General features: G+C 39.0%; 1 protein-coding gene across 5 annotated transcripts in view; it reads right to left on the bottom strand.

Moving 5' to 3' along the window:
- LOC138060273 (uncharacterized) overlaps positions 1-12,500 on the bottom strand; it is a 20,653-nt gene that overhangs the window by 4,303 nt on the left and 3,850 nt on the right. Inside the window, exons 3-10 of one of the 5 annotated variants that reach the window (XM_068906012.1) lie at positions 9,818-11,956; positions 8,536-8,733; positions 7,454-7,548; positions 6,724-6,780; positions 5,422-5,571; positions 4,629-4,751; positions 3,378-3,468; positions 2,214-2,252 (exon numbers count right to left, since the gene is read on the bottom strand). In XM_068906012.1, coding sequence (XP_068762113.1) covers positions 2,214-2,252; positions 3,378-3,468; positions 4,629-4,751; positions 5,422-5,571; positions 6,724-6,780; positions 7,454-7,548; positions 8,536-8,733; positions 9,818-11,956 — 2,892 coding nt within the window. Of the gene's footprint in view, positions 1-2,213; positions 2,253-3,377; positions 3,469-4,628; positions 4,802-5,421; positions 5,572-6,723; positions 6,781-7,453; positions 7,549-8,535; positions 8,734-9,817; positions 11,957-12,500 lie in introns of those variants that run through there. The other 4 variants (XM_068906011.1, XM_068906016.1, XM_068906013.1 and 1 more) reach the window with 4 other exon arrangements.

Raw genomic sequence — 12,500 nt, 5'->3', positions numbered from 1 at the left:
TTTCGAAAATGGCCTATTTGACCATTTGCGGTTTCAGTGCGCGCGGATACATTGTCTTGACAATTTTTGTCCGTTCGTTTTGCCCAGGACAATTAAACATTGGGGTGGGGTCGTACCTCTTGTTGAACACCACAATGTATATTTCATTGGCCGTATACTATCGTACTTCCTATTGTTTTCTGTGCCAAATCCATTGTTATCCTTGTTTGTTCTATTGCATGTTTTTTTCCCAATGCTGAACCCCGTTCAGTGAGGTCGCTATCTGCTAGTGCGGAAAGGCCCTTATCCAAGAAAATCATAGTGAATTAAGGCCCTGCTTACAAGCAGGTAGGGTAACCCTAGTGCTAGGGTCACCCTTGCACTCACACATTTCTTCTTTTTTTTCAACGACGTGTTTACAAGGCAGCTAGGGTTACCCTGGCGCCAGGATAATCCTATGTGAGTGCTAGGGTTACCCTAGCTGCCTTGTAAACGCTCTGCTAGGGACAACTCGCCTACCCGGGAAAACTTTTTAGTGGTTTCTACTGTGTTTGCGATGCTGGCGGTTACCAAGCACACAAAGTTGTCCCGGGTGGTAGGGTAACCCTACCTGTAACATTTTGCTTGTAAACCCGGGTTATCTTTGACCCTCCTGCTAGGGCAACCCCAGCAGCAGGGTTACCATACCTGCTTGTAAACAGGGCCTAAATTCGTACTGATTCTAAATGTAGCCAATCAGAAACACGAACGACAAAATTTGACTGTGAAGAAATATCGTTCGTCCAATCAACAACACGAAAGACGAAGAATGAACGTATCGAATGGAACGTCAGCCGTTGCACAAAAACCGCGCACTTTGAAAAATGGCAAAAGGAAAGTTTGCATCTGTTTGCTCAGTTGAAGAATTAATTTTAAAACAAGAAAACAAAAATCCACTCAAAAAACTGCATGAACGAGATGTAAGATTGCTTGATAGATTTTTGAAAACGAAGGACGACGACAGGATAATGGAAACCATTATTAACAAACACTTGACTTTGCTGAAATATTTTGAACGCAGAAAGTGTTGTAAATTTTACCAAATAAGTTGTCGGTTGAGCGATTTAAGCCATTTTTTTTTATTGCTTTCATTGCCCCATTTGTGCGAAATAAATTTGTCTACCAAACAGTTCACGGAAAAAAATCTCAGTACTAATAAAATAAGCACATTACAACATGGAAAATGGGCTCATCCTCGGTGTAAAAGCCTGTGAAACTCACAGATGACGTAACACAAAGGAAAACAAAAGAGCAAAAAAACATCAAACAATAACCTAACCCTACCACGAGCTAAGAAAACAAAAAAAAAGTTTCACAGGTTTTTACACCGAGGTAAACCCGGAAAATGCTTTATTCACTCATTGATACGTATCAGAGAGCTCACTCGTCCGTTTTCTGATACTACTCAACTCGTGAATAAAAATGGTACGCGCACATTTTCCGTGATGTAATCTCTATGTACAATGCACTTCGTTCGACTAGTAGCGAGTGCGAGTGCTAAGTGATTAAGTTAATAGCCCGGGTATGATTTGGGAGTTGGTCTCTTTTACACCACCGGGGCATGGTTCGTCCAGACTAGACGAACTACATGACACGAATTATCCGTCAGGCACAACCTCGGGCAAACTTTTTTAGTACGTTAACAAGACGCACTTTGTGTCAATATGAACTATACGCTCTTGTTATATACCTGACTTTCACTCAACAAAACGAGCACTGTGATTGGTTGATTCTTGTTCACGTGCTCCTGATCAAATTCATTCCGCAGTTGTTATCCGCTCCGGGTGTTTTGTTGCGATTGTTGAATGAAAAGTCTAAATACATAACAAAGCACTTAATGTCTGGTCCCTCGAAAAACTAGTTAGTTTTGTTTTCCCTCGGGACCATACATAAAGTGTATATTGTTCATCAGTCTTGGAGGTCGTGATAAATTGGTGCTTTCGTCTAAACGTATAATAAGCCTTGTGTGCGTCTTTATACTAAACGAATTAAACTGACATAGTAAAATTGTTTAACATAGTTCGCCCCAGACTGATGATGCGTCTTTATTATAAAAACGGCCTTTTTTCCTTGTAAAAGCAAAAAGAAACTGGCAACAGTGTAAAAGCTTTAGGGGTGATTTTAAAATGGCACCAACATTTACAAAAGGAACAACTGTTGCGCCGTTGCAATAAACGGAGGAAAACAAAAATTACCTGATCTGAATTGCTGGCCATCATTAAAAAGAGCAATCCCTAAGAAGGAAAAAAAAAGAATAATGAATTCTCCAACATCATGCTTTCCTCGCAGTTTGGTTTACTGCAGAAAGAAAATAAGAGAGGACATTCCGATCCTAACGCCAGATTATCATACTTTTTTCTTTTTTGGTAGGAATGTATTGGCTCTACGGAGCTAATTCCGCTACAAATGCACCCAGTAACCAGGTTGGCTGAGAAAATAAGTTTGGCCTCCTATTGTAGTCATTCATGGTTCCTACGGGGTGAAAGACACTAGGAATGAGGTTGTTGCAGCCGAAGATCGAGACAGAGGGCGGCTCTCTTCTACACATTAAATGGGATAAAGGAGTTTGCATATTTACTGCACTATTTCAACTTTCTGGACTACAAAACTGGTTATTCCACGTTTCTGCCCTCTGTCTGGAATTAATTGACGTGCTCTCAGCCAATCAAGGCGCTGAAACTTTTCTGTGTATATTATTACTAAAGAAACTGTGTGGGGAAGTGAAACACAGAAACAGGTCTATCAACTGGATTGATATGGTAAATTGACCACCGTGGAGAAATTTGAAAACTGACGTATTGAGCGTTAGCCCCTCGTCGGAACGAATGTCCCTTCTACATATTACTTTGGCACACGCACAGAGCCACTGTTTCATTGCTTTGGAATTCTACTATCTTCATCAGAGCGTCGAGAATCTAAATAAACGACCTTAGCTCCCCAGGACTTCTCTTAGCTCTATAGGTAACATCCGATCGGTGTTACGGGGGACTCTGATTTTGCCCTTTCGCTCGTTGCAAAGCAAAAAGCTAGCTTAGCACCCTTCTCGCGGGCGCATGATACCGTTAAAACATCAATTCGCTATTTTCGCGAATCCCATAATACAGTTCATTTTGGGAGGTTCTTTGCATTACAACAACGGATATCCAGTTCACTGAAGCACGATACAGTCCCAAGAGTAAATAAATTGTATTGTTTTTATGCAAAGAGCCCCCAAAACGTATTGCATTTTGGGATGGGGAAAATAGTGAATACACCTGTAGTTACATCAGAGCATCATTTGAAAAGCTCTAAAGCCCTAAACAAGGTAATATAATACGTCTACACCAGTCTTGTCCTAAATGAAAAAATCTTCGGCTTACCCTTTGAGCGATCACTTTTAAGCAAAACATGCCGCCTAGCCCCAAGGTTTCCAGATTAAAAGAACGTAAAAGCTGAAACGATTTGTGATTCCTGCAACAAAACCCAAAGGCTGCGATGTTAGTTCAAAGCGAGTGTGTTTTGTACTTGTTTTTGTTCCAATTATATAGGGGTACCGTTATGGCGTTTGAAACGATTTCTCGCTGAAACTCCAAGAATTTTACACCTCAATCGCACTCAAATCACTTCTACGTCATTTCGTGCAAGATCGAATCTACATGTATAGGGAAAAGGATCAGCCAAAAAACGTTTTTACCGACTTTGGGCGACTTTTCTTTCGACTGTTTTTTTCCGATGGGCTGAATCAGCTCGGAGCATCTTAGTGGGATAAGACCGTATACAATTTAAAAGTGTTCATGATCACGGTTCTGTGCCGGATCAAATCGTTATACAGACGTTCAATACAAGACTTAATATTCGGCAACCAGACCCTTTTGAAGCTGGCGGTTTTGTTAGTTTGGGGAATCTAAGCGGCAGAAACGCCGGCGCGCTTTGCCGCTTGCTCGCGTGGTCCCGAAACCTTTTGCTCCCTGTTTGGTTTTCGCTAAGGACGGAAAAGTTCTCTGTTCAGTGCGCTCTTGACAACAGAATGAACATTTTACTTGGTATACGCGTTCTTACGGAAAATTAAAGCGCATCTCTCTGAAATGACAAACTTCTCAGGTCTTTCTCAGGTCATTTGCGCCCACGAAAACTATTCAGTTTCCCGAATACACCTAAAGTCATCAAATGACCAGTGCTAAAGTTGATCAATTTGGGTTAGCTCGCTCAGTTATAGGACAGGGCAACCTTGCAGTTGTAATACAAAACTTGTTGTGAACTAAACTGAACCTGAGGAGATAAATGATGATAATTATGCGTTAACATTGAACTTTCAAAGTATGTGGCTTTTGTTTAACAAGTTACCTATAATATCTCTAATTATTCTTAGGACGTCTCCCTTATGTTGGCGACGTTTGTTTGTTTGTGTAATTCTTGTCAATTGCCAAGTGTCTTTCTGTTCATGTTGTTGTGAGAGCCAGTAATATTGTTCAGTGCAGTCTGAGTAACCTGACAAGAATACTGAGCTATGCTAGCTATGGGTCATCATGGTCTTGTTTGCACATGATGTAGTTTGTAGATGAAGTGAAGTTCAATAAAATGAAGTTGTTCAAATGCGAGGGGGAAATGGACAAACTACAGTAAGAGCTCACCATAGGTATAGATTGACATCAGTTATTCCCAAAAGAAGACAGTGGCTTCCTTTAACAGGCTGAAGAGATGACAGTCCAGTGTCACTGTGTAATGGGCCAAAGGTCTGAGATCCTTCCACTAGCCTTGAATAGAACAAGAGGCCTCGGTTGTTCAAAAGGTGGTGGCTATCCACCTCATGAACAGTCGAGGCCAGAGTGTTTTTATAAGCAACTTCGATTCCCATTAGCTTAGAACTTTGGTAGCAAGGACGGAAACAACAAAATCAACAGGTTTCTTCACGAAATTAAGAGAGCGTTCGATTGAGCGTATTCGGGAATAGGAATACATGGAATAGGAGTTAGAAATGCTTCGTGTTTAAGGAGATTCACATTAAAATTCTCAAGCACCTGCTAAAATACTATTTTAAACATATCGTTACTATCATTGTTGCTGTAAAACGCCAAAACAAAACATAATAATAATTGCATGCTCTCCTCAAACTTGAACATCAGACACTCCCCCCGTGCACGTGGGCCCACCTCACACAGACAACCATTTTTTTAATTTTTCCTAGACAGTATATTAGTTCAACTGCTAGAACAGTGTCTAAAGAAACAACATGGTTATCGCGGTTCGAATCCCGTCCAATCTTTCATTTTTGCAAGCTTGCTTGAACTGCTGACCGCAACTGCTCGAATCGCTCACTTTACAGAGATCAAAATCCTGCAACCCTCAACAAGTTGATAGAGGTGATGAAAACTTGATTTAACGTCTTTTATAAAGAATGAAATTAAGTCAAATGAGCATACTTACAAGCAAGAGCCATCCAAGCTCCATTTTGTCAAAGTTACTTTATCGGAAGCTGTACCTCCAATCATCAACTCAACGTCCTCCAGCTCATTGACACTTGGTTCCAAATTTCGTTGCAGCAGACACATTGATGAAAACAAAGGCTTTTTCCCCCTACAAAAATATATGTACGTTGGAAGTTAGTGTTGTAAGGCTTATAACCAATACTGTAAATTAATGATCTAAGGAATGTCCACTTAAAAAAAAAAAAAAAAAAAAAAAAACGCCACCTTTCCCTAAGATTAGAAGGCCGCCGCCTCTAATTAAACGGACGGTCTCTATTAAACACCCTCATAACAACTGACACAACTACAAGGCGAGGAAGACCGAAAGAAAGAACAAAAAAACACCAATTAATCAAGTTTCTTGATAGATTTGCGATGGTTTACAAATTGCACTTTTCTTAATGTTAATTAAACTGTACTTGAGCCGACGTCAACAGAACAAATAACATCGCTGATATAGGTAGACTGAAAGAAACGTGATATAAAATTATTTGAAGTGAGGGGTATAGACGAAAGTGAGAGAAATGAAAATATCTTTCATCGAATCCTTTCACGGGACCACATGAGCCCAAAAACAAATTGACCTGATCCCAACTGTGTGGCTTCATAGCTCTCAGTTGGTAGAACACTTCTCTGGCATCGCAGAGGTCATGGCTTCAAATCCTAGTTGGAGCCACCTTAGATTTTTCAGGTGTCTATGAGGCCCGTTTTAAACATCGAACTTTACTCGTGCCGAATCTAATGCAAATGAGCGAAGACAATAGATTTTTCTCATTTGCATTAGATTCAGCACATGTAAAGTTCCACGTTTGAAATGGGCCTAAGAGACAATTGCTTAAAATTATTGTCCAGATAAGTGCAAGCATCACTTCTCTCTCTTTTGTCTGGTAGGTAGAGAACAGCACTCTGCTATTGACCAAAAAATTAACCTATTCATAGCGATGTTTCTTGTGTCGTCACCCATTGTTATTAATATGCCAACCAGAACCTAATTGGCTGTTGAAACAACGGCTTCTTTTGTTCCGTGGTTAGCAAATTTGAATATCAAAAGAAATGTGACGTCAATGTTTCCAAACAAGAAATATCGCTATCCTTGCTCTGTGAGTGCACCATGTTTTGCTGAGCTCATTACAATATTATTTTAATAAATGTATATCATCTATTAAACACCCACCCTAGGAGCCTAAAAGTTACCCAACTGTGCCCAGTACACAACATACAGTCAACAGTGTTAAACAGTTACACACAAAACTGAACTTACTCATCTGCATTGATTAGATCCAGTGAGTAGTCGCCTTCTTCTGAATAACCAAGAATTCTATAATGAACCAAAAGATTAACTGAACTCTCTATCTCACTGAGCATCTCTAAGAGAAAGACAAATGTCTTGAAAAAACACCTTTCAGTCATCACTTCGTTAACAGAACTGTCATGTAAGAAGAGTGCACTCTAAATGGAACTAACAATACCCTTCTAAATGAGACTGAGAAGCCAAAGAACAATTTGGAATCTTGTTCCTTTCATTGGAAAACTCAATGATGAATAGAGTTGAAGCAAAAAGCGATTTGAAAAAACAATATTAAGTGTAAAACTTATTAAATACACTGTACATGATCCCGAATCAGTAGTCACACTGTATAAGTGACACTCAGTAAATCAGTTTTCTTGTACTTGAGTACAACATGCAAGGTTACTTTTAAAATAATAATAATAACAATAATAATAATAATAATACTAATAATAATAATAGTAAACACATAGTAATAGTACACTTGGCATATAATGAAGACTTCAGGGACATGCAAGGGACATACAATGTTAATTCTGTTTTAATTGTTAATTTTGAGCAATTTTATTCAAGCATGAGTTTAACAACATTTATATCATGATAATATCACTGATCACTTACAGACATCAGATTCTCAAGATTAGATTTTCACAGTGAGACAAAGCCAGTATGACAATTTTTCAATTATCATAAGACAGTATACCTTCCAGTTCCCGTAGAAAAATTTCCTCCAACAAGAAGAACAACATGAGACTTGAGTGGCACAAACTGAACACTGACAAACTCTTCTTCTCCACTCTGTCGAAATAACATCTTATTTTTTACTGCTCTCTTAATGTAGTGTATGAAACTCTACCATTGCTCATAGTCTCAAGTGCCTAAGGAATGGCACAAATTAATACTTTTTAGACAATTAAACCCAATGACCCCTGGGAGTGAGACTTGATAGATTTTACTCTGCCTGATGCCAGACTATTTTACTCATGAATGGGGGCAGTTCAATAGGTTAAAAAGAAAACAAATTTGGAGACAAACTCGTCAGTGCTGTGGTCTGTTATAAACAACTGCAATTGTCAAGGTTGACACAAAAGGACTTAGCCAGGACAATTCATTTTTGTAGGCTAACATTTTGGAGTAATGACTGTACAATAACAGAATGTTTTTACAGCTGTACATACATTGTATGAATGTACTGGTAGGTAGGTCGTGCAAACATGACTTGCTTTCTTCATAAATGGGCCTTTTACAAACACTTTACAAATCTTACGAGCCAGAAGGCCCATCAGGCCCATCAGGCTGGCACTTATCTCCGGTTTCATTAGCATGAAGTGACTAGGAATATTTCTACTCCCCCCTGGATGGGATGCTAGTCCATCACAGGGTTACCCCCAGCATTTCGCCGGTACCCATTTATACACCTGGGTGAAGAGAGGCACCGTGGGAGTAAAGTATCTTGCCCAAAAACACAACACAATGTCCCCAGCCAGGATCCGAACCTGGACCACTCGATCTGGAGTCGAGCGCACTAACCATGAGGCCACTGCGCCTCCCACTTATGAAAAATCTGGTTACTTTTTACAAAAGGTCACCTAAGATCACACGTTATTGCGTCAAGCCACTGTGCTTGCAGACTTTTCAACATCGCCCATGACACAATTCCTGTGGCACCCAATGTGATTCGTGTAACATGCGATGTGATTCCTATAGCATGCGACGCAAATCACACAAGGGTGGTAACTTACACCGTACTTTTGAGCGGTACTGTTAATTGCAATGTTATCTTACCAATGAAAGATTCCACTTGTGCATCACAGTCCACTGTAATCCAGGTGTCAATGTCCAGATAACCACCAAATGAGCCAAACATACAGCTAAGACATCTCTTTTATTCTGTGCAAGGGATGAAGTAGCTTTTCTTGGGGATGGCTCATATGATGACAGTGAAAGAGATCGCACTTTGTTGTCTTCACCATTTATACAATGCTATTTGAAAATAAAATTGTGTTGTGAGAATTCCCCAACCCATGCCATGCAGACAAAGGATTCATCAGAACATTTGGAAAATTACATCTAGCGTGCAGTTTGAACTTGTGAAATGAGGGACACATGTATCCTTTCATAAAACATAATTTAATTTGATTTTCAAAGAACTATGTGTACTCTAAAGAATGTATTGACAGCTTCATAACAAAGTTACTCTTAGAAGTACAGTATTAAGTTTGGTATCCAGTCATTGAGTCTGGGAAATATAAACTTGTTTAGGCAATATTTCCGATTATCTTGATCTGTCAACTCAGTTGAAGAATTTACGTTATTTTCAGCACAGATTGCAAAAGCAATTATTATAATGACAATTAAAAGCCAAAATTGTTATATACAGTCATAACCTTGCATCAGGAAATGTTGGGTCAACAACTATTACCGCCTCCCTCCCTGGTAAATAATACGTGTAACTAATAGTATATGATTTTTCAAGATGAATACACTGTATGTCAAGAACGGTAGTCAATATTAGTTGTTACTGTTGATTTGATTTGTAGATTTGTTCTGATTTCAGTTAATTTGTAGTCTCCCCAATTAGTAGAGCACTTGTACACAGCTAAACAACCTTGCGATCTTTAGTGATTGTTATTATTGTTATAATTATTATTATTATTATTACCATTATAACTGATCAGGGTTTTCAATAAGAGCTGGCGGCCGGTGAAATTCGCCAGCTATTGCATGTGGACTTGCTGCCTACTTTTCCTTGGAAATTTGCCCAAATTTTATAAGTAACATGAGAAACATTCAAACAGAACATGAGCCTTGGATCAGGAATTAGTTTTGTTTACGAAAATCAAAAGAGAGGCCGGAAATCTGAGTATTTCGGCGGTGATTGACATACATTTTTTTGCACATCGCACGCAGCTGTACAGAATTCAAAGGAGCCTCCAGAATGCAGGAAATGCATTTAAGAGCCCCAAATTTCAAACATTTCCTGCCTCTGGTGCGCGTTGTCCATTCTCCGCCTACTCCTCCGGTTTTGCCGCCTACTGAAATTCTTATTGAAAGCCCTGACTGATACCTGTAAACAAATTGTCATAGAAACTGGAGCATCATGATGTTGTGTTGAATCCTCTGCCGATACCATACATGAATGTGACCTCTGAGAGCTCTCAAGAGGCTCACACATCTTCCCATGAGGAGTGGCTTGATCACCTATGCATGGCTCTCTGGTGGGAGGAGGACTTGAAACCCCTTGAAATGAATTGTGAAATTCTTCTTCACACAAATTTCTTGGTGTTGTTTGAGCAGCTGAGTCAAATAAAACATTTAATAACCTACAGTTTTCATTTGCACCAGTTCTTGTCTTTGAAGCCTGATCAGGAGATTCTCCCTGATTTGAAAACTCCCTTCCACTTCCATTTTCTGAAGTTTCAGTTTTCTGTTGACTTATTTTATCCTTTAATGATTCATTGATGTCAGTCCTAGCTTTATGGCTGAATTCTTTAAGTTTATCATTTTCACCAGTGCTTATCCTGTTTGCCTTTTTATTATTATTATAACTGTCACCCTCATGTGATATCTGCTTTGAAGATGAGCTTGCTTTCACACATGTATCTTCAGGGGTCATGTCTTGAAGTCTGTCATAGTCCACACTGGAAGAGTAACACCCTGATTGCTCGTTACTTTGAAGAAAAATTGTAGTTGACTCCTCTTTTACAATTATTTCAGACTTGACTTTCTCTACTTTGTTTCCAGAGGATTTTATTTCAATCTCCCTTAATTTAATCTCATCATCCAACACCACAAAACCACCTTGAGAAACACTTGCCTCTAAGTTTTCTACCATCTCAACAGTTTTATAATGTTCCATTGGCTCATAAACCTCATTTCTTTTTTCTCCAGTTGCAGATTTTCCATCTTGGGGTTTAGAATTTTCTCCTAATTTATTAACAGGTGTTTGGGCCACGCCCTTTGTATAACTGACATTGCTGCTTTCCCTATCAGCTAGCAAAGCATTCTTGACTTTAGCCAGCTTAAGTTTCACAAACTCTTTATCAGGCAAAGAGAAATCTACCACTATTCCTAAAGGACCACCTGATTTTGTAAGTTCTAGACAAGGCCTTGGAAAAATAAAATCATCTGAAATATTTCCTTTGGCTAAGCCAAGTTGCACAGAAATGTCTTTTGTTTTAGGTGTTGATGTTGTTTCAGTTGTCTTATTTTGATAGCCTTCTTTCTTTGCTCTTGATTTCTGTGAATGTGATTCTTTTGTTTTTCTCGGCCGAACAACATGGCCAACATAAGAAGTATCATCTTGGCATCTTAAGTTTGGTGTTGTTTGTAGTCTTGGAGACCTCCTTGGAAACTCTTCTTCAAATAATTTCAGCCAATGACAGTTTCCCATTGGAGAGCAATCTTTATAATTCTCTGTCGGAGTGGAAAAATTATTATTGGGCTCTCTTTCCTGAAGGCCATCTTTCCCATTCATGTTGAAACTGCCCGTCAGAAGGTTCAAGTTTTTAGATGCAATATCATGAGAATTTTGATTTGTTGCAGTTCCTTTTTCATGGAAAGTGTCAATGCTTTGGTCGTTCACTGCTTTTGCGGAACACTCCATTTCAGAATCACACCTAAGTGAACAAGCATCATGGGTGCAATCACCACTTCCTTCAACACAATTTGACAAATTTGACAGATGGTCAGCCAGATCATCTTTTACAACTTGGACCTCAAGTTCCTGCATCTCATTTGGATTAACCTCATTTCCTGTGACAGCCACTCCATCACTCTTTTTATCATCTGACAAAACAAGAGAGTCACTGGTCAATGTTAGTAATTTTTTCTTTGGTGCATCAATATACATGGACTTAATATCACTTTCACCATCAAATTCTGATTTTTCACAAGAGCAATTTGACTTGATTTGTGATTTCAGTGATCCTCTCAGTGCAGTCTCATTATCATATGAATTGCCATTCCTGTTCCTTTTGACATCTGAACAAAGGGCTTCATCAAAGGTTTCCCTAAATGTAACATTTTTGCCAAAATTTTTCTTGTGAGTAGATAAACAGCTTGGTTTTTTGATATCTGGAGAATTTAATGCCTCATGATATGGCAAGGCACTTGATGTATTCTGAGCAGACAAGCTGTCGGTGTTCTCATCTTGAACTGAAAAACCATGAAAGGTTTGTCGCCTTTGCCTCCTTCTTTCAGCACTCTTAAAAAAACAAACAAACAAACAAGCAAAGCCTTAAGATGATATTTTAATCAACTTTGACAAGATATTTCACCTTTTAGACTTATACTCCTCAATTCTGCATTTAACATCTAATACTGAACACAATTTCTTGCATCATTATGACTGTTGTGTAAGGTAAGTACTTTATTGAGACCTTGTCGATTGTCATTGGCGTTCATGGGCACATAGAATTACTCGCAAAGACACAGTTTGAAACAAAAGAGACCCAGCAGAAGATCACACACTCTTGAGTTTTGCATACTTAGAAAGATAAAAATTAATATGTTATTTGCTGGCTGGAAGGTCTGTATAGCGAAAAGCTGTAACCAAGGTCTTGAAAATGCTGCTCAAGGCTGCAGGCCGCTTTTTCAAGACCAAGGTCAGTTTTTCGCTATTCGTACCGACCCTTAGCTTCCTCTCTGAAATCACTTTTGTATTATTGTTGATTCACATCGCGCTTAATAGCAAATGCACTTATTATAAGTGACTTACAAACTGAAATGTTTCAAAGAGAAATATCTTT

The sequence above is a fragment of the Montipora capricornis genome, chromosome 8 (assembly GCF_036669925.1).
Source record: "Montipora capricornis isolate CH-2021 chromosome 8, ASM3666992v2, whole genome shotgun sequence".
Taxonomy (NCBI): domain Eukaryota; kingdom Metazoa; phylum Cnidaria; class Anthozoa; order Scleractinia; family Acroporidae; genus Montipora; species Montipora capricornis.
Note: the sequence above shows the minus strand (reverse complement) of the source record. Positions and strands in the feature narration are given on the sequence as shown.